General features: G+C 42.6%; 1 protein-coding gene across 1 annotated transcript in view; it reads left to right on the forward strand.

Moving 5' to 3' along the window:
* Positions 1-23308, forward strand: part of ST8SIA1 (ST8 alpha-N-acetyl-neuraminide alpha-2,8-sialyltransferase 1) — a gene marked incomplete at its 5' end in the record, with an annotated part of 233103 nt that overhangs the window by 55357 nt on the left and 154438 nt on the right. The window contains 2 exons of the mRNA XM_059726589.1: positions 7726-7766; positions 13418-13562. Of these exons, the coding sequence (XP_059582572.1) occupies positions 7726-7766; positions 13418-13562 (186 nt within the window). The remainder of the gene's footprint in view (positions 1-7725; positions 7767-13417; positions 13563-23308) is intronic.

The raw sequence follows: 23308 nt of genomic DNA on the forward strand, positions 1-23308 counted from the left end.
TTGTGTTCCCTCAGGAGATGAAAGATTTAAGTTCCCCTGTAGTTTTATTGATGTATTTCTTTATTCAACCACGGCCTTTTTTTCCCCTTAATTCTCTGCATTCTACCTAGACCTTAATGTATTTGAAATTGGAATAAATGAATGCATTAATAATGCATGTTTCTTGTAGCCTCTAGGTGCTTGTACATCAGTTTCAAAGCATCATAAATGAATAGACAGCCAAACTGGCAGAACGTCAACTCCTCCAGGATGCTAATGTTTATGTTCCCACTAAAGGAATTAAACTCTGTGAAATTCCCCCTTAAATGAAAGCTTGAATGAAGAAAGAGATCTTCTGGCAGGGCCCTTACAATCAATATCCTTGGACTTGATTTTTAGATGGGAGAACAACCAGGGAAGCACTTAGGGCAGAAGGGACCTAAACAGATCATCAGGTCTGGTCCCCTGCCCCAGGCAGGATCGGTTGACGGGATCATATCAGCCCAGCCAAATATCTGTCCAGCCTCCTCTTGAAGATCCCCACAGTAGGAGAGCATACCACCTCACTTGGGAGCCTATTCCAGAGCCTGGCAGCCCTAACTAAAGTAATGCCTGAACCTTCTCTCTAACAATTTGTGGCCGTTATTCCTAGTATACCCAGGTGATGCCCAGGGGAACAGAGCTTCCCCCAATTCCCACTGGTCCCCCCAGTGAGTTTGTAAATGGCCACCAGATCCTGTCTCAGCCTTTTCTTGTGGAGGCTGAGTAGGTTCAGGCCCATTAGCCTCTCTTTGCTGCCCCTTGACCATGCGAGTGGCACTTCTCTGGACCCTGTCAGTGATAGACACATACCTCTTGAAGTGCGGCACCCAGAACTGGATGCAGTACTCCAACAGTGGCCTGACCAATGCCACGCAGAGGGGAAGGATCACCTCCCTGGACCTGCTTGTGATGAATCTGTAGATGCGTGACAAGGTGTGGTTAGCCTTACTGACCGCTTCCTCGCATTGGCGGCTTATGTTCATCCTGGAGTCAACAATGACTCCAAGATCCCTTTCTGCCACCGTGTTGACAAGAAGGGTGTTACCCAGCCTATAGGTGTGTTGTTGGTTCCCTAGATGCAGTACCTTGAGTAAGCAAGCTGTTGTCATGTATACTGGGATGGTTAATCAAAGCATCCCAAATGATCTCCATGATTAGGAGATAGCTAAAGTCAGTGGGAGACTTTCCATGAATTCAGTGGACTTTGAGGCCTTTTGTGAATCAAGTCTGAAATGCTTCAGAGCTAAATATCCGAGTGTCTCAATCTTTTTACTCCGGCACTGGTTTTACATTGGTCTCACCCTATTGATTTAAGTGGAGTTACTCCTGATTTACATTAGTGTAATTGAGATGAGCACCAGGGTTGTTTTTAGTATCCCTTATTAAATAGATAACAGTTCAGTACCAGGGATGTGTAACTGATTTTCATTGTTGCATGCCAGCTGTCAGCATACAGAAAGATCTTTTAAGTCTGCTTGTAAACCTTTTTGGACTCAAGGCACCTCTCAAAAATGTCAGCTCTTACAAAATAATAGCACAATTTTTCTGTTTCAAAGAACTTGGACCACAACAGGTTAGAATGTGGGTTTTTTTAACACTATGAATTCCTTTTTGAAATCATGAGTTTAGCTTGTGAATTATGTTTGCACACCCTACAGTGCTAACATTGTGTGAGAAAGCATCTCAAGGGTGACATCGTATCCTTGTTGAGAATCAGTGACTTAGCCAAACGGAGGACTGCTTTTTCCAAACTGATGAAGTTGATGATTTTGATGGTACCAGCAATCCATACTGTGAACAATCATAGTTTAAGTTATCTACATTGCATTAAAGCATGGCTTTGATCCAAAATGGGACAATCCTGATTCAGCTAGTATGTTATTTTTACTTTCACAATAGAACAGTTTTGATGATTTACAGATTACAGGCATTGATGAACTAAGAAACAGAAGGCAAAGTGTATTTGTAAGTATATGTATGTTTTCAAATTTGCATGCTGTTTATTTAGCTGTTGTTTAAAAAGGTAATACCTTAATGGGTAATTTTGCTTTTGACTAAGCATTTCCACTTGGCCAAATAACTAAGCTTCTGTTCCAAACTCAGTGATTAGTTTATTAATGCAATCCCTAAACCAGGACTGCCCAATTTTGGTGTGTCTGGGGAATACACATTGAATGGGCACTCCTAGGATTGTCCCTAGCCACACAGGCTGTTCTGGCAACATGTGGATCCTCCACCCAATCCCCTGGGGGATACACATTGAATGGGCACTCCTAGGATTGTCCCTAGCCACACAGGCTGTTCTGGCAACATGTGGGTCCTCCACCCAATCCCCTGCTGCACAGGCTGTATGTGAACCCCTACCTCTGATCACATGGGCTGCACAGGCTGTACACAGTCCCCTGCCTCCAGTCAGAGGAGCTGTGCTGGCAGGGAATGCACCCCATGCCCTACCCTACCACACTGCAGTGAAAGAAGTGGCTTCACCGGCGCTGCTCGCAGCTTGTGGGCCATCAGTTGGACAGCCTTGCCCTAAGTATTTGATGGATTAATTTTCTCCACCAGTATGGGCACAGTTGTTTATGCCCATGGGAACATGTTATATAATGGTAACAAAATAATTTAACATTTTCTTATGCAAAATAAATGGATAAGATCCACCAATTGCCTAATACCTTTGCCTTTGCAGATGCAGTGAAAGAATAGTTAGCTTTCTCCTAGAAGCGTTCTCTCTCCTCCCCGTTCCCCTGCCCCAGTGAATAACATTTGTTTTTCACATACTTTAAGATGCTACTGAGAAAATGCCTCTCTTTGGCTAGATGCATTTTCTTCAATTAGTTTTAAATCTGACCCCCAGAAACCAATGGGATGACTTCTACTGAGCTCAAAGAGTTCTGTCTCAGAGCACAGGAGCATTTTTGTGGACCACACTTCTGTACTAATTGATTTTAGCAGAGTCGGTAAGCTGAAATACAGAAGCATTTGGAGAAATCACAGTATTGTAGATCACTGACTTCTCCCATCTCTTGCTTGTGTCATGCTCTCAAATATTACCAATTACATTTGATTACAGCCACTTAAATTTTTTTGGTGAATCTGCTATTTCAAAGAAAAATATTATTTGCCAACTGCAAAGATGTAGCACTTCCAATTAATTTTTTAGTGAAACATTTTTCTTGAGTGAATTAGCAAGTTCATTCATAGAATCATAAAAATTAAGGTTTGGAAGGGACCTAAGGAGATCTAATTCATCCCCCTGCTCAAAGCAGGACCATTCCCAACTGTATTATCCCAGCCAAGGTTTTGTCTATCTAGGTCTTAAAAATCTCCAAGAATGGAGACTCCACAATCTCTCTGGGTAACCTGCTCCAGTGTTTTACTATCCTCCTAGTGAGAAAGTTTTTCCTAATATCTAACCTAAACTTCCTTTGCAGCTTGAGACCATTGCTTCTTGTTCTGTCATCTGTCACCACTGAGAACAGTCTAGTGTCATCCTCTTTCAAACCCCCCTTCAGGTAGTTGAAGACTATTGTTAAATCCCCCCCTCAGTCTGTCTTCTCCAGACTAAATAAACTCAGTTATAAACTCAGTTTCCTCAGTTCATTGGCTACTTTATTCTGTTTTCAGTTAAATGTTTTGAGTATTTTATTTAGTTTCATTTTTGTTTGGTTTCTGTTTAATTTCTTATTGATGTTGGAAAATGCACACACTTGCAGTAAGCTTCTCCATTTTCATGACTGAAGAGTTCTTTATTTGAAGCCCCACCTGGTAAAAAGGACTGAAAAATAAGTGAAAGCTAGCAATTCCCTTCCTGTAGTAGGACAATGTTATATACTTTTTTTTTTCTGACTCCCATGTCAAGCTGGCTCATTGTCCTGATGTTTTGGGAGGCAACAATTTATTCCTTAATTTCACCTCACTCCAACAAAACCTCTACCCCATGTTCCTGTTTTCCAAGATACCAGTTCAAGCAGTAACATTCCTTAACCTCCCACAGCTGCAGTGAGAGTCAAGTCAGTGGATCTTTGAAACCGTAGCATTAGGTTACTTACAGAGTTTATCTATAACAAGATGTCAGATACGTGGCCTATGGGCTTGATCTGGTCCGTTGGCAGTTGGAGACACATGGCCTGCTTCAGACTTCAGGGTCTCTTGCCTCTGATGGACATGACCATGAGCAGAAGCCCCCCAAGCTCTATGCTGTTGCTCAAATGCAACCCTGTACGGCTGCCTGTCCCTGGATTCACAATGCAACCAAAATATGGTCCAGCTGTAGATGCTGCTGGCCCTGCAGACCTGGTCTGTTGCCCAGGGTGAGTTTGACACTCCTGGTCTGTGTAGTGTACCATATAGCATAGCAAGAGAGACTGACATTTCTGGAAGCTGGTTTAGTGAAGATGCCATTTTGTGCAAGTTCTGCAGCATAAAGTCCAGGAATGAGTAGATATGCCCTTTTATCCAATGCAGATAGATCCTCTGAAGAGAATCTTGAGGCAAAATTGAACACTGTGCGTTCAGGAGACCGTGATGCTAGGCAAAGGTGTTACTGGTGAAGACCACACCTAAGGTAGTCCTCCTCTTTCTTCCCCTACACCTTACTTGCAGGGCTCTGACTGGAAACTCCGGCAGCAGGTGGTGACTGAAGCTTGCTTCTGTTGAGGGCTGATGTCATCTCTTTTTTGCCACCAACATGCACGTCAAACAGGCAACCCCCGCAAACATGTTTTCAGTGGAAAAAAGGGGTTACCTCTTTCCCTACCCCCTTCCCCAGCAGCAGCAAACTCACTGCTGCTACCCACTGCTTTTGGGCAGAACTACAATTCCCAACATGCCATTTGCTCACTGATGCATGCTCACATTGCTTCTACTTCCTAGTGGGGCTAGAGATAGGAAGTGCAGGAGAAGAGGGATTGGGGGAAAAGAGGCTTCCCCTATTCTATTGTGGCACCTGGGGTCAGGGGCAGATTTGGGGGGGGAGTGGGCTCGCAGGACAGTTGCAACCTGGAATTGTTTTCATACTGTTTATTGTTTCACACTGGTTATTACAGTGACTTCCTGATCACATTTGCTCAGATTACATGTATCAAGATAAATATGGTGGGATGGTAGACACAAGATCATCTATTTTTTCTAGTAGGCAGCCTTGCACACTTGGTATAAGCATCAGGAGACAAGCTGGGGTTGTTCTTGTTTTGTTTTTGTTTTTTAACAACTTTGTCAGTAAAAAAGATACCTTATGTTAAATTCAAGTCTTGTTCCTCTTTACAGTTTCTGGATGCAGTTGTACTGTGAGATTTCTAAATTCAGGAACAGCAGAAGTGAATGAAAGTATTTAGGGCAGCAGAGATCTTGTCTGTGCTTAGACCAGTGGAAAGGTTTATTAATCTGTTTACTATTTTTAAATAAAGAGAACACAGTTCACAGAAGAGGCCTGCCTCCTTAAATAGAGCTCTTTTTTTCAGTAGATGACATTCAACTTAAAAGACAAACCTGAACCTGGGCCATAAGCTAATGAGTTTTTTTGCAGGGTTTTTTTTGGAAGGTCCAGAGTCTAAGAACTGAAGTACTTTTTATCTTAAAAGATGGTCCTTTAGGATCAGTTGATGCTTATTGGTGGATTTGTGTTGAGAAACTCATAAATGCTGTCTATCTTCTGTATAGGAGCCCTCAGAAATTATGAGTGGTAAATTTGCTTTGAATCCAAATCTCTCCATGATGATATAGTGAAAAAGAATCATCTGTTCTCCATCATAACATAGTTCCACAAACCTAGGAAACTGGACAAAGTTAGCTCAGTCCCCAAATAGTGTACCCTCAAGATGAAATAAGCAAGATTTGAGCCTCCAGTGACTTTAAAGTAGTAAGGACTATTTGTATTGGTCCAAGATGATCTTGGGATTACAGTACAAAGGGGGACAAAGGTGTTCTACACTGGATACTTGGAATGGCTAGGCAGAGTTGTGTGAACAACTGAATTTTTATTTCCCAGACTGTACAGTTGTTAATCAGTGCTTCACTGGATCCTGAGGTTTGCCTTTCCTCTATCACATATAGTCTGGAGTTTGTCTTTCCCAGAGGTTTTCCCCACTTCCATAGATAGCTTAGGGTTTCTTGGCTGCTGGCTAGCACCAGCCAAGCAGTCCCAGTTCTTTCTGGGTTACTCCCAAGATAGCTCTCACTCCCAGTGCTCCTTTTCCAATGCTGACAAGGGTGGCTCTGCAGCAGTTTCAGGAAAGTCATTTCTCTCTCCATATCCAGAGCCTGAATACCTCTCATGTTCAAGAGCCAGGCTTATAGAGACCTGGCTCCATCCCTTTTCCAGTTACATGGTTTCTAACTTCTTACCTGGGTCTAATTTTTCATTAGCCTCCCCAGCTCTCCCACAGCCACTACTTAAATAGCTGCCTGGAGTTTGGTGCTCAATCCTATTCCTGCTTGCTCCATGTAAATGGTTGGCAGCATATTATTTCCTTGGAGTTATGACTCCTAACTCCCTTCTGTTGCCTGCCCCTTTGCAGCTGTCCCCAGTTCAGCTGCCAGCAAATTTTGCAAGCCACATAATGAACACTACCTTCACCTACTCTCCATGTTACAGCTAGCTTTGAACATTTTCTACTATTTAAAACAACAGCAACAAAATCATAGCCAGTCAAACAAAGCATTTTGGTTTTATTCTGAGCTTTCTGCTATTTCTTCAGGAACACAACTGGAGGGCCTTTCTTAATGAAAAGCCATTTCCAATAAAAAAATGGAAACATGCTGTTTTGAACATTTCAGACATTTTGAACATAATGACTTTTTTGCTAACAGCTGAGTGAAATAAAAACAAGTTAGTGGACCATTTTAAGAGTTCTCAAATCTGCATTGTTTTCACCAAAAATAGATTTGACTGAAGTTTCACCTAGCTTTATTCCTTAGCTTGAACAGAGGAATTCCCTCCCTTGAGCAGGCACTTCTGGCCTTTCCATCTTTCTCTGAGGCAGGTGTGCTTACAGCTGAGGATACAATTGTAATTAGGAGTTTTAGTGCCCTGGACCTATTAGCCAGAGCTGCAGAATGCTGACCACTGAAGACCAGGGGGAGAGGGTAAGAGTTGTATTGTGCACTAGAGGGACAAGTGTGTTTAGCACTGGAAAGTCTTACCTGATCCCAGGTGCTACTGCTGGCACTGTGTAGGCTCCCCAGGTGCAGGCTGCTAATACTGTGTGGATTACTAGGGCTAAGGACAGAAGTAACACCTAAATTGGTTAAGTGATCAGAAACTGGTTAAAACCTGTAACAGAACAGAAGTTCACTGCATATAAACCAGTTTCAAAATGGCTGAAACTGGTTTAAGATAAACCTGGTTGAATGTAGTAATCAGACTTCACTGGTTTAGGTCAAACCAGTTTATGAAACTTCTGTCCCAGACCCCTTCCTGGTTCAAGTTAAATCAGGCTTTGCAGCCCTGGGCTGGGCTGTCTACTCCAGAGAACAGGGTTGGCCCTGCCCCTCTGGAGCAGTGATGGATGGCTGACAAAGAGGTGGGGGTGGGAATCCCAGCTGGGGACCACCTAGGGGAAATGCCAGTATCTGCTGCCAGACTTTTCCTTGCTGGAGGTGGGGGGGGGGGGGGCAGGATTATGGGGGAGAAAGCTTGGAAGGGACCGTGCCCCACATGCAAAGCCCACTGACAGCCTGGTATCCATTTCTTCTTTTCTATAGGGATCACCACTTCCAGCCAATGTAGACAGCAGAGGTACAGTGTAAGTAGGGAGAATCTAACCCTATCTTTCACACTCTTCTCCATGGTAAATTCCTGCCTGAGGGGGGGAAGCCTTGGAGCTTCAGTCCCTTCCCTTTGGCAGTGGCTGGCAGGCTGGGAGGTGTGCTCTAGCACCCCTCAGCTTCTGGCTTGAGCCACTGCAGGCATGTGGTTGCATTTCCTGAATCAAAAGGGAATGTTCATTTGCTTCTTGGTTCAATCTCTGCAGCTTAGACCAACCTGCAAAGACTGAATCGATTCATCCTCGGGCTTTTTGACTGTCTGTACTTAGAACAGGGCTGCTGTTCTGGTGCTTCTTCTAAATTTGGTGTGTTGCTTACCCACCCCTGGTTACATTACTGAGTTTGGTTAAATGGGTATAACTAGGATTCAGTACCATGACTGATTCTGTCTGCAATTTTAAATCCTTCTGATCTCTAACAGAGAGAGAAATGTGACATATTGCTATCAAATGCTTTGAAATCTGTTCATCATGAATTGCTTTAGTAGGTACTGAGAAGGACCGACATTTAACATTATTATTATTATTTTTATTAATAATAATAATAACATTTGGGGAAAAGCTAGCAGTGGCTTTATGTTTCATAAAATGTCCCATTCTAGCAAGCTTGGCTGTGAAATATGTTGGGTCATTTCTATATTCTGCTTCATGATTTCTAATGCATTCCAGTTAGACTTTTTCCTTAAGCTCTGAGAATTACAGTTTAACCAAAATGTCAGAAATTAATTTTTGCAAAGCTGTACTTTCTTAATTTCATGTGACACGTCCATGTATTTGTTATTTTTGCAAGTGTCTTAGTTTTAGCTCAGCCTGCATTTTTTTTCCAAAAAATAGTTCAGAGTGTTCCTTTATTTTTAACAGAGAATGTTTTGCCTGCAGTGCTTTCAGAACAGCAATATGCTTGACTATTTGTACTGTAAGTGCTTTATATTTTGTATCATCTTGATACTACTTGGGAGTGGGGGTACTTGGCAACCAAAAGCCCATAGTAGGGTACTAGAACAAAGACAATTAAATGAGCCAGCCTAAAACCAGACCACATTCTATAGGACTATATGCAAGTAGAAAGAAAACTAAATTGTAACTTTGTGCCTGGACTATAACATTTACACTATTTTGACATTTAATGGGAAAATACCTCTGGTCTGCATAGCCCAGAATCCTAATTCTATTAATTTTGTCTTTATCTAAGCTGCTACTTCTCAATGAGAGGTCTGAAAACCCCAGTGGCTTCTTCAGGCTTTCCTCAAGATTAGAAAAGATTAAAAGAGAACTGATACCATGTGGATCAGTTGTGATTGGTCACATAACAAACTGTGGCTTGAATTTTAAATATTCTGTACCAAATACATATGAGGATGGGGGGAAGATCCTCAGCTGGGATACATTGCTATAACTCTGTGTATAAATCTAAGGTTTTCAAATATATTTCCAGCAAATTAGGGGAAACTGAAATCTACATGTGGACATTACATAAGCAGAAAAATAGGATTACATGCATTAAGGAAATTTATTTGTTGCAAATTATTCTCCTGGTTCTAGTGTTAGCACAGGATATAAACACTCCCATTTTAACAAATGTAAGGAAAAATAAATAGCAGAGTTAAGAACTATTAGGTGGGATTTTAAGTGCATTAGGAACAAAGGGAATTTTAATGATGCTGATCCATTACTAAAGAGAAATGGTAGAATTTTTAGTAAATGCAAACAAATACAGGGTATAGAGGATGAAGGATTCTGTACTGGGACCCAGTGATTCTGTTAAAAATTTGGGATATTAAGTTGAACATGAGCTCCCAATTTGATGCTGTTATTAAAGGGCTAATAAGGTTCTTGGATGTATAACGAGGAAGATACCAAGCAAGAATAGAGAAGTCATTACCTGTACATGAGATACATATATGGTATACTTCCTAGAGAAATAGTGTTTGCAATTTTACACAGCAAAGGGAAAGGAAATTAAACTCAATAAGGAAACTAGAAAAAATGAATAAAGTTCAGAAAAGAAGCATGTTAAAGTACATAGAATTTGTTTTATAGTGAAATAATATTTTTTTAACGGTGAAGGTAATTAACCATTGGAACAACCAGTCGAAGTCTATGTTGGAGTCTTTATCGCTATAACATTTTATAATAAGGTTGGCCATTTTGCTGAAAGAGATTCTCACACAAGGATTAATTCGGGGAAGGAGTATAGCCTATGTTACACAGGAGGTCATAGTAGATCATCACAATGATCCCTTTTGTCCTTACAACCTGTGAACCCAGTTGCAGTGAAAGTTCAGTGCTATATTGTTTTGTTTGGGAAACACTCACCCTCGGAAGTTAATTTTAATAATGAGTTTACTCATCTTAGATTTGCTTACAGAGCATAGTGGGGAGGCACCTGCTGCAGCTCTGACTCTGTCCCTGAGCCTGGGTTGCGGCCACAGTCAGACCCACAGTAGCCTTTTGCCTCTTTTTCCTCACCTCCCCTTTCTGCTTGCCCTCTACAGCTTTTGTCCCCCCAACCCTCCCCCGTCCCCCCAACACCTTTTCCCTGTATTGTCAGGTCAAGCTTGCCTCTAGTTTGGACTGGATTCCCTCCTGGGCACGGAGTACAGGGAAGCTCCATCCCCTGCCCAGACAGTCAGCAGTGCCACTGCTGCTGCATGGCCTGGCAATGGCTGTGTGACCTGGCAGGGAACAGAGTTTGAGCAGCATCTGACAGTAAGGGGGGAGTGGGCAGAGGCTGTGGGGGTGCTGGAAGTATATACTCTTGCCATTATCTTCAGCTTTCAGCACCAGGCATTGAATGACTGTACATGCTTGTCCTGTCAGGTTTTTGTGGCACTGCAAACGTTTTAGAAATTTTTAGCACTTCAAACAAATGTCTGTCTGTACCCTTCACTATGTGGCAAAAAGTGCTTCAGAGAGGGATTTTGGATGTCTCTCAATCACTCTTGAATCTCAATCTTTCCAGTCACTGCAGATCTGTGATGGAGGTTTTATTTTGGGCTTCAGGATGGGTATGACATGAAATCCCTCCTTTAGTACAAGGAAATCAGAAATTTTTCACCATAACCAGTAGTATGTCTAGGAATAGAAATTGCCATTCTAGATCATATTAGCGTTGTGTCTCTGAGGACAGTGTAAGCAAACCCTAGAGTAGGGGGTTATAGGATAAGCTGCCTCAAAGAAAATTTCTTCCTAATTTTCATAAGCTAGAGGTTTCCTTATGCCCTGGAGCGGGAGGATCTAGTTCTGAGCTAAAATACTTATAAATTTCCCTTTGTTATTTGGAATCTTGCTCCTGGTCTTAATATTATTGTGTGGCCATGAGTTCCATATATTATTTATGCACCACAAGCAACTTATTTCCTTTTACCTCTTTTAATTTTCTACATTTCAGTTTCATTGAATAGCCCCTTGCTCTTGTTCCAGCATTCAATCTACCTTCTCTAGTTACTTTCTATGCTTCATTCTCTATTACTTAGCATTCTTCCTGTGTACTTTCATTTTCTTCAATGGGCTGCTTTATGGTGCCTTCATGTTAGTGCCTTAGGCACAACAGAATGAATATCAATAAATAAATATATCAGGGGCATACATCAGGGCTTGGGGGGGGAGGGGGGGGCATCTATTCACCAAGGCCACCAGGGGAGGACGAGAAATAATGGGCACAAACTGATTGAAGATAGCTTCAGGTTTGACATAAGGAAAAACGTCTTTACAAGTCAAGTGCTGAGGGTTTGGTACAGGTGGTATAGTCATCCACCCTGGCAATCTTCAAAAAACGTCTTTACACCCATCTTGCTGGGGTCATCTGATCCTAGCAGTCTTTCCTGCCTAAGTGCAGGGGGGATGGACCTGATGATCTGTAAGGTCCTTTCCAGCCCCTAATATCTATGAAACTATGAAATAAGCATCCCAGGTAGAAATAGGAAATAATTACTTATTAGAACTCAGTAGAATATTTTTAATTATGAAACCTTTTGTAGTATCCGTTTTCACAAGGGCTCAAAAGGGTCCCATTTTAATTTTAATGGAAATGTTTTTTAAAAAAATTGTTAAAAGTTATACCATTTTTTTCATTCACTAAAAATCAGCAGTTTTTTGGTAAATGAAGAATTTTGAAAACAGGTTTTTGATAAAATTTGATTTGGTATAAACTTTTTTGCAAACCTAGAAATTTATGAAGTCAGCATTTTAGGGAATTATTTTAGGTTTTGAATAAAAGCCCATTTTGGACAGAAAATCAGTTGTTCACAATTGATATGCCATATATCTCTAGCAGCTGACGTTCATATAGTGCCTTCCACTTCTAACCTTTCTATCAGGTGCTAGTGGCAGCAGTCAAGGTTTGAAGTCTAATGCTTTTGGGGACAAATAAGAACACAACTTTTGTTGTATATTTAAAATCAAATGATCAAAACTCAATTGATTATCTAGAATTTTGCCAATTCCCAGAGTTCCAAGTATTAATTGTTCAGCTTGTTGAGGTCCAGAACTCATATTCCCAAAGCGATACCCACCCACACAAACCCCAGTCATAGGTTCAGTCAAACTTAGTGCAATCAATATATAGAACTGGAAGAGTGGTTCTCTGCTTATTGACTCAATTGCAAGAACTGGAAGAGTGGTTCTCTGCTTATTGACTCTGCTTCCCCAGGTACTACTCCCACATACTTCTACCTGGCCCAGTTCTGTGAGCCTTGCTTAGAGCACTGAAGACAGCGGCACTAGTTCTGAAACTTTACTCACATGAATACTCCTGCCATTCAGCTAATTCCATGAATAGGATTATTCTTTAGAGCATATGTAGGACTGATTAAATATTTAATAGGAACAATTTTTCCCTCACAAAAATCTAGACACTTCTTGAGTGGAATACAATATCTTTGTTTAACTGTATTTAATGAGACAACAGTTTGGGAAGAGGAGAGAAGAATGCCATGCACAATTTCAACTTAATGAAGTTTTGCAAGACAGAATTTAATCAAGGTAGAGGAGCAAACAATTTTCCTCCTAAGAAGAAGAAACAGACCCGAACTGATCAATCTAGTCTCGGACCTGAACTGATGGTTGGAACTACAATTTTGGGGGGTTTCTATAGGCTCATCTCTAGTAACAAACAATACAACATTGTGTACTTTACAACCTATTTTTAAAATTCATCTATTTGATTTTGATGTCTGTGATTCTTAGAGAGCTCTGATGGGTTTTTTTTATTTATTCATTGTACCTAGTTGAAAAACAAAAATATTTTTCGATAAATATCAAATTTTATCCAGGAAAAGCTTGTGGAAAAATTATCTAAGGCTTTCCTGAAGCAAATCAAAATTGTTCATCTGGAAGTGCAGGAATGACCATGAAATAATTGGGTTTGCATATGAATTTCTAAATACCTTGTGTTCTGAATATTTTGTTAGGGTACATTATCTGTTGTATCAGCAACATAGAAATCTCCTTTTTTCTGGCTGGTTGTTAGTACAGTTAATGGTAACCAGGCCTGACTTAGCCACATTACAAGATGTATGGAATATCAGTTGGCTAGAACTTCAAGTGAAAATGAAAAGTCTCTCAATGAGGAGCCAATCACTAAGTCCTAATGAACACATTTCTTCCTATCTTTTTGTTGCTTTTATTAGGAAACTGCTGGAAGACTGTTGTGATCCTGGTCATCTCTTTGCTATGACAAAACACAATTCCCCCATGGGAAAGAACCTCTGGTTTGATGGGGAATTCTTATACTCCTTCACTATTGACAATGCAACTTACTCCCTTTTCCCAAAGGTTAGTAACATTCTTATTCTTTTCACTTCATCCCTTTATTCTCCTCTAGAAGATAACACTGTAAAAGCTAAATCAGTCTGGCTAGAAGACTGATTATAAGAAATAAACTGCATCTTCACTTTTCATTGCTGAACATTCTCTTGTAATTTTTTAAAATTTAGATGTACCATAAATTTAAAACAACATTAATTACATACATAGCCAGAAGAGTAGCTATAAAATATTTCTTCTGTGGCTACTTAGCCCCGTATCTCCAGTTTTTGTTCTTTTTGTTCAGATTGGGATTCAACTAATCTACAGTTTGAAATAAGTAAAGATTACCTATTGTCGTGCCTGTTGATGCTGTGGGACAATGGGTGACGCATTCTTCTGGAGCGTGAGGAGCTTGATCCTGTGCACCCTGGGAATTTCTGCACAGGATCAGGTGCCCCAATCCCTACGAGTGCCTACTCAGCTTTCTCTGCTTAGAGACATGAGCCCTCTGGAATCCCTAGGATGCATCTCTGTAAGCAGAGTTGTGGTTTCCCCACTTACTGAGGTGCGCCCCTGGCATCTCCCTATATGCATCATATGATTTGTCTGTCCAATCCCAAATCACTTAACAGATAAATATTGACTACAGCTGTGGGGGGGTTTTGGGGTGGGGAGAAGGAAAATTAGGGCTAAGATTGACCCAGAGTGTTTAGAATTCTACTACCCTATGATATCTACTCCCTCACTCCCTCCAAAAATTTCAGTTTGCCCAATGCACATTTTCCAAATTTCCTATTGAAAAAGATAAATTAAAATTCTGGGTCAAATGCAGTGGCAGGGAGGGGCATTATCTCTTAAAATAAACATTTTGGTATATTTCAAAATGAAACATTTCAGTACTTTTATATTTTTCAGATGAGTTTGTACTCTTGGAGACCCTCATAAAGGGATACAATCAAATTGGTGGCATAAGACCAGAAGCTTCAAATGCCCAACTTTTAGGCCTGAATCTTCTGTTATTTAACACTGGGGAAATTCTATTTGTTTCCATTTGTGTAACTGAGATCAGAATCCAACTCCTACTGGATGAGCCAGTTTGTTAGGTGCTTCTTGTGATAAACACTCAGGGGCTACTGTAATTGTGGCTGAGCATTGCCTAATGCAAAATCCAAACTTCTTTTGTGGCTTGTTCACAAAGCTGAAATAGGATAATCATATAGTGGTTGTCCTCAGTCAAAAGCTGGTCCATGCACAAACACTACCATAGAGAGAGCATGCAAACTGAATAAGAACTAAACTAATGGTCTAAAGTAATCTGTGTTAATGATTGCCTTTCCTGTGTAACAGAAGAATTAGATGAGTTACCACAACAGTTGCACCAGCCCACAATACTTTAAGTGTTCCAAGCACTTTGGACTAGCCCCATCCCTATTACCAAACCATGTTTAAGTGAAAATAGAAACATTCTACAGTTTAAAGTTACTTGTCTCCCTAACCACCCCTTCCCTGGACAGAAATTGTAGGATATATTGGCAGATGTAGAATTCTGCTTCCTGAGAGATGGGGGCAGTTAACTGATCTGGGGTTCTAGAGGAACTTGAATAGATTAGCCTCCAGGTTATGGGGAGATATTAAAACTATTGAGAGAATTTAAAAACAAAAAATAGAAGTATTGTGGCCAACTCCTTCATGCTGAATTAGTTATAGTGGAACGTGAGCTCTGTTATACTTAAAGCTGAGCAGTGCTTTTTGTTTGGAAGATCAACACTAAGGATTCTGAAATTTCTGTGCTTCTTTTGACTTGGAATCTGTGTCTCAAATGAGGCATGGTAGAGTTTGGTGGTCTAAATTTTGTTATTTCATCAACTGGTTCCTAAGATAAAACCTGTACAGATGCATACACAAACCACAGGAGCATTCCGTAAAATCAACCCAGTTATTTCAGGTTTTTAAAACGTGCACATATAGCTTAAACCATGACTCAAAGCACTTTCCCAAATGATCTATGTTGCTAGACATTTATTTCAGCCAGTGCACAGCATCTGTTTCCTCTTTAGAGAGATGGTGTTGAAAATGTTATTAGCAAAAACATTGAGCTTTGCAGTATGGTATACACCAAACTTAAATGTGAAAGAGCATTGCTGCAAATAGTATCACAAAAAAGTCTAGAAGGGACTTCAGGAGGTCATCTAGTGTAACCCCTTGCTCAAGGCAGGATCATCTCCCTAAACCATTTCGTGCAAGTGCATGTCTAACCTATTCTTAAAACTGCCCAGACAACCTTCTCTCACAGCTACCAGGTACAGTAACCAAAAACATTAAGACCACCTGAAACTGCTGCAGGTAAAGCAGTGGGACAAGGGCACTGTTAATGTCATTCTGCTGTAAGGACAGGAAGTAGTTTGTTAAAATACGCTTGAGAAATTCAAGGACCATGCTTTCTTTTGCAAGGAAGGCAAAACACCCACAGTCTATGATGATCTGACCATTGGGTAAAATTCCTTCCTGTTCCCAAGTGTGGTGATCTGTTTGACCATGAGCAGAGAAGCAGAAGTTATCTCCAGGATCTTTAGTTCCAGCAGGAGTATTGGGAGAATCCCAGCCTCCCCAGCAGTTAACCCCTTGCACGCTTCAAGCCCAAACCCTGTGTTTGGCAAAATTCTGGGAGTAATTGCTGGGTGTGTGGCTAGAATTTTTTTATAGACGTTTCTATACTGCCTCTGTGTCCTACCTGGAAATGTGTGCTGAGCATGTAACCTAGTGCTGCTCTTTAGTCTCCCTTTCTTAGGCATGCTACTAAACTATTACTCAACTACACAAAGGCAGACGTGGTACCTCATTTCTAAGATTTGGTAACAGTGAGTGAGCTGGAGGGAGGGAGGTTGCATTGACTGTCCCAGGTATGTCACAGAGACAGTATAAGTAGGTCCTAAGACAAGGGAACTTTGAACGATTGAAAAATATACTGTTAATGGTATAGCTATAAGAAAAGGGGAAATAACTGTGTTTTTTTTTAATTGAGATTTGTATCTGTGACCACTAAGCGTTGATTATGCAGTTACTTCCTGAGAAGTTTCATGCTGTTTGGAAAGTAATTTTGAGCAGCCCGAATCTTAGAAATTTCTTTTGGAGTAGAAACTTCTATTGACCTTTATATTGCCAGGGGATAGAGTGCCTTGGCATGAGTGTGTAAGGTCTGCTGCAAGAAAATTCCTCAAATCAAAGTTTCAAAAACAAATGTGTGAATATAGCAAAGACTAGCCCATCAGAGTGGGACACCCAGGGGCTGAGGTGAGATGGAGAGATTCCTTGTAATGGTACCTGATGTCATAGTTATGGGGTAACTTAGAATACTGTGCTCCTAGGACTGAACTCCCCTCCTGTGCATTCATTGACTGTATAATTGAGATCTGTTTTGGTGAGAGCTTGAGGAGGAACAATGCACACACATAGTTAATTTTTCATCCATTATGATCACAGTTTTATTTTATTACTTTATTCTATTGTATATCTTCATGTGGTTCATGTGATGTGTTTATGTGGAGAAGTGATCACATATGGGAATCAGCTTATGTCCAAGTGTACTACTGTCAGTAACTCTATAGCTTTCTTCCATTGAACATACACATTCATGTTCATGTTCCCTAGCCACCATCCTCCAATGCATGTTGCTTCCATCCTCCAATGCAAACACATTCTCTGACAGGACAGTAGGGTGGTGGGAAAAGAGGTCTTTGGAATAGCTTGTTGGTGTTTGGTAAGTTTGACCTTTTGGGAGTCCCACTAAATTGCAAAGATTTTATTTCCTAGCAGCATTGGGAGACTTGAAATGGCTTCAGAAAATAACTGAATAGAGCAGGTATTTGTGAGAAGTAGCAGGGACACAACTCCTTTATAGAGCTATGTGATGTTCCTTTGTATCTGCTTACACAGGGAGCATGTGAGGTCTGTTTAACACGTTTCAAGGATATGACTGATGTAGTTTAGTGTGGTTGAATCAGGGTCACTGAAATTCCATTTGAGAAGGACATTGCATCTGGGACTATTTTTATCCAAACAACTCTTAAAGTAGACCAGGGTCTTCTCTGCTTATTTTGCCAAACATAATGATGGAACATGACTTTCTCATAGTCTTCATCCTCAGCATCATAGCCCTTCTTGAGGGACTCATGGAGCAGCTTCTGACCTGCTGCTGGTGTTTGTCAAGATTTTGATCTTTCTCTTTCTTGGTCAAGAGAGCTCGTGATTCTTAGAATTCCTAAGGAGAGGCTGTTTCACAGGTAGAACTGCATAGGTGCTGCTACAACAGAGATGTATGACTCAGATTGGATGTATGCCAGTAACACCTGCCTGGTGTGGTGGTAGTATGTGCTGTGGTTCATGTGAGTAGTTAGTACATGCAAAGTTTCATTTTCCTTCTTGAGTTATGGAGGTGGTCAGTGCAAAAACCTCCCCAAGTGTACAGCGAGGCACTCAAACAGTCCGAAAGAAACAAAATAATCACCAGGAATGGATCAGCAGGTATTTTGTGTGGGGCACTGGGAGTTCAGCTTGCGTCCGTTGAAGTTGGTCAGTCTTGGGGAGAAAACACCAGAGGATTGCCTGGTGAACTTTGGCAGCTTCAGCACTTGCAGGAGTTGGAATACTATGTTTCAGGGTCTGTTACAATAAATACATACAGTACAGTCGCGTCATACGCGCATTTAACTTGCACGAATTCAACTTTACGTTGGGTGGGGGGCGGGGCTTCAGTTTGCGGTGGCGGTGGGAGGTTTTGGCAGCATGGTGGTGGCCCAGTGGCACGCAGCCATGCCCCCCACTACCCCGTGTTGCGCTGCTGCCGCCAGCCGCATGGCTCCGCCATGGCGGTGGGAGGTTTTGGAGGCAGAGGCAGTCACCACTAGTCAAATCGCTGGCTATTTTCAGGGTAGGCAATTGCACTACCTCTGGAGGGAGCTTATTCCAGTCTAAACATCCTAACTGTGAAGTTTTTCCTAATGTTGGGCCTGAAATGGTCTTCCAGGAGTTTGTGGCCATAACTTCTTGTTCTGCCCAAGGTCGCTCAGTTGTTCAGCAAGCCCCTGATGTAGCGGTAAACTGCTACCAAGTCCATTCTCAGCCTTCTCTTTTTCAGGCTGAAGAGTCCCAGGTCCCTTAGGGCTACAGGCATCTTGCACAGGGATGATACCCTCTGTGTGCTGGTCTGACCTTGTGTACTGGATCTAGCTATGGCTTGATCCCTCATGCCAACCCAACGGCCCACTGGCATGATCTGGTGCATAGGACCATGCTGTTCAGCCCATGTCACTCCCCATAGGTCTGGAAATTTGGTAGTATAATTAACACTGCTACCATGCTACTGTTGCTGAATGTACAGACCCATAGGAAGCCCCACAGGCTATACCACATTAGAATATAATGTACTAAAATGCCAGTGTGTTGCCCCTTCCTTCTGATGGCAGTATGCTCAGAGTCACACAGTGTTAGGCAGCAGTATATACTGAGTTAGAGCCTTGCAGACTTTAATTAAAATTTTATGGGACAAACTGTCTTGTCAGTGATCTATTTTGTCTCTTAAAATAAAGCTTGGATAAAGTCAAAGAGGTGAGATTATACAATCAATAGAGAGAATGAGGTGTCAGTAATGATGGTAACATTTTGTAGTCTTTTCTGAAGTGGCTGCAAGCATACATGAGGTCTGTTCAATGTGGTCTCCTCATTTAACAATAAAATCAACAGGGTGAGACATTAGAGTCAAATAGATAGATAGTCACATATTTCAGCTACTTGTGAATGTAAGCCTGGAAAATCTTAGAAGACTCACAAGTGTGGTAGCTTGTTTGACTGCTCTCCAGAATCCTCTACACTCAAAAAAGGAAATGTGAGTTATGAAACCAAGTGCTCTTTCAATGCATTTCGACTACATACAGCCATATACACACACAAGCTCAAGTTACTGAACCAGGGTTTCTCAAATAAAGAAAAACAATAAGGTTGTGGCAACACGTACAATCAACCATACGACATAACCCTGGGGTACGTGAAAAGTATACGGTTTATAAGATCACCTGGTTGCCCTGCCTTTTGCAGCCTAAAAAGCAGAATTTTTTTTTAAAAAGAAGTAATGTCAGCCTTACTGTATTAGAGAATGTTATATTGGAGTGTAGGGACACTGCCTTCTCAATCTGATTGTGATAGACTTGGCATTATTGGGAAATGTAGATGGTACTTGTAAGTCTGAGACCAATTTGTGTCTTGTCTCTGCTTCACAGAATAAGGTTGAACTGTCAAACAGTTTTACCACAGACTGGAAACTTCATATTTTTGACCCTCAGAGGTCTGTTACTGTCAGGGATAATCTAGAACAGGGGGAAATAAGAATATTTCTTTCAGGCTATATCTATGCTCACCTGTTTCTGTTGCTACAAGCCACCAGAATGTATGCATACCTGTGCACTTCTGCTATCTATGCAGGCTTGCCCACATCAACTACACTGCGAAAGTGCAAAGTACACTCTGGAAAGACACCAGTTGCTGAATGGACCATCATAGCTGGCTGACAAGGTAGTGTGTCTTCATCTGGCTGCTAGGTGCTGCTCTGCAGAGGTGCTGTAACTCCTTTGGCAGAGGGTAGAGTTCTGCTACTACAGAGGGGCTTCATAGCCCTACTGGCAAACCTTTGTAGTGAAAACTAGGCCTCAGATTGTATTCCTTCTAGATGCTTCAAACATACATACCCCCAGCTGCTGGCCTCCTGGTTTAGGTTAACTAGAAATGGAGAGATCATCACTCCCTCCCACCCTGCTTTCCCCCACCCCCATTTTCTTTATTATAAATCTTGAGCTCTATAAATGTTGGCAGTCACTAGGGTTGAAAAATGCAAATCAAAGAGATTTACTTCTGCAGCAGACAAGCTGGTGTAAGGGAGATTTTTATTACCTACTCACTGGCCCACTTTTTTCAAGTGCTTTGACCTCTGATTTTCAATCAGGGTGCCCTGAAATCCCTTTAGGGGTGCTATGGGGTGCCACACAATGCTAGCAGTGTTAGGGGTATGAACTAGGGCTGTGTGAAGCTTATTTGATTCAGAGGAGATTCAGCCTGATTCAGCGGCTGAATCTCTGAATCGGAATTGAATCGGGAGACCCATTAAAAGGTCTGAATTGATTTGGAAGCCTCTGAACTGAATTGGAGAGATTCAGAGGTTCGGAAGGCTTGCAGAAAACAGAAACTGAGAAGAGGGAGGGGGATGGGATGATCTTCCATATATGGAGAAGGCTAGGGGGAGCGGGGGGAAGACTTCTCTGATATTGACATCTGTATTTGGCCAGTGACTGTGATTTTTCTTTGAGTTCCCTTCCAATCACAGTGCTCTGGGGGAGGGATGTAGAAACAACATATCAAGCTGTGTCTGAAATGATCTGTGCCTTTTGTGAGCTGTCTCTCTCTTGGAGCAGCAGCATCTGAAAGGCTCTGGGCTTGCTATGTAGTCTCGTGGTAGCTAGTCTCTCTTCTTTCCTACTTACCCTTGCCTAGTCCCTATTGTTATCCCTATCCATTCCTATCAACTTTTTCTTCCCCCAAAATCCTCTTCTTTGTTCTTGTTAGTCTGTCTGGATTCTTTCCCTCCACAAAAATAAATCTGTATTTTTCCTGACAGTGTGTCATCACTGTGCAGGAAAGCATGTATTACACACATACGCACATTTTGCAGCACACCAAACATGAAGTGTGCTGCAAAAGCATGCTAGGTCTTCTGGCAGCGGAGGATGAGGGGACAGAGGGAGAGCTGCAAGTTCTCCCCACCCCAAACATAGATGCACCCTCTTTCCTGGCACCCTCTTCTGCTACTAGTGGGAGCAAGGAGGTGGTAGCAGTGCCTGCACCTGTACCATCACCACTAACACCACTAACCAGCAGCAGCATGACATTCCCCACTCCAGTTTCAGTTACCAGCATGAGCCTTCCAGTGGCAGAGGAGGAGCTGGATCTGGAAGAAGAGGAGCTGAGGGTCATAGTGAAGGAAATTCTTGGGAAGGAGGGGGAATGTGAGTTAGTGCTCCACACCCCTCAGAGTTCCCATAGAAGCGGGTCTTCTTCTCTGGAAGGCACTTTGGAGGAGGTTGTGCAGGCAGGTGGCTCAACTTCTCCTGTTGTTGTGCCTCTGCCTGGTGAGGAGGGGGATCAGGCAGGATCCCTGCCCTCAACCCAGAAGTGAGTGGGTAGTGTAGTGTGGGATCATTTTGAGGTGGCAGATGATCCCACATATGCTACCTGCTACATTGTGGAAGGCAAATCAGCCGGGTCAAGGATGTGAAACACTTTACCACCACAGTGATGCTGGTGCATCTCAGAAAGCAGCACCCCTTTGCCCTTGTTCCTCCTTAGTCTGGCACCAGTGAGTGTACCCCAAAATAATCCCCCTTTCACTCCAAAGCCCCCATCCCCAAGAAGCAGAGGCAGGCCACCCTGTACAAGTGGGGGAACAGCAGAGACAAAGCGGAGAGCGTTCCAAAGGCGAGCGAGGTCACCCAGACCACTGGGGAGATGCTTGCTCTGGATGGCCAGCCCTTCTCCTTTGTTGAGTGTCCAGGGTTCAGGTGGCTCATGGCGTTTGTGGCCCCACTATACTGAGTGCCTGCATGCATCACCTTTAGCAGGACGGTCCTGCCCTTCCTGTATGAGGCATGCAGGGAATACTTGCACTTCACCTTGGACATCTGGAGCAGTCTGGGTGGAGATCGTGCCTACTTCTCCCTCACAGGGCACTGGTGCGATCAGTCAGGGCGTCGGTGGGCTCTCCTTCAAGCGGAGATGATGGATGGGTCCCACATGGCAAATGCAGGGGTGATTCATTGGGCAGGGTGAGCTCACCTGTGGGTTAATGGTCACTGACAATGGGGCCAATATGGTCAAGGTGGTCCGTGATGCCAATTTTGTTGGCATTCTCTGTGTGGCACACAAGTTCCACCTCGTAGTCAGGGATGCTTTGGAGAGGGACGGGCCTCCCAGTGAGAGCACTGTTACTGCCAGTCAGCTCATTTTGAAATGCAAGAAGGTGGTGGGCTACATCCACTGGAGCACCAAGAGGGACAAGATGCTGCAGGACAAACAGGCAGAGCTGAGCATCCCATAGCACACAATCATGCAGGATGTGGAGACTCGGTGGAACTCCACATACCTGATGCTGGAAAGGCTGGGCAAGCAACAGAAGGCCATCCATGAGATGGCCTTGATTGGGGAGATTGGGATCAGTGGCCCCCTTAACAAAGCAGAGTGGGATACCATCTCCCAGATCTTAGTGGTCCTCAAGCCATTCCTCGAGGCCACTGAGAGCCTCAGTGCTAGCAATGCCCTCCTTAGCTAGGCGATCCTCATAGTGAAGGAGCTTGAGAATGAAATAGAGAAGTTCCAGGAGAGATGTTCCTAGCTGGGGCAAGCTGCTTTCACCAAAGGTTCAGGTACTGGTGAAGCAGCTGAAGGAGTGCATCAAAAAATGGTTGGATCCATTGCGGTCCAGTACGGTCCATGTGCTGGCATGACCTGAGGGTGAAGGGGAGTGTCTGCAACAGCAAAAACCTTGATCACTGGACAGAGGTGCTGGTGAACAGAGGCAGGGAGGCAGAAAGGTAGAAACAGGGGGATGTGGAAGAGGGGGATCCAGTTTCCTGTGCTAACACTCCCAGCACCAGCCAATCTCCTCCACCACAGCTGCTGCCAATGTGGGCCAAGGACATGGCTTCAATGTTGGGGTCCAGAGACACCGGGCACCA

Source organism: Alligator mississippiensis, chromosome 4 (assembly GCF_030867095.1).
Source record: "Alligator mississippiensis isolate rAllMis1 chromosome 4, rAllMis1, whole genome shotgun sequence".
Lineage (NCBI taxonomy): Eukaryota > Metazoa > Chordata > Crocodylia > Alligatoridae > Alligator > Alligator mississippiensis.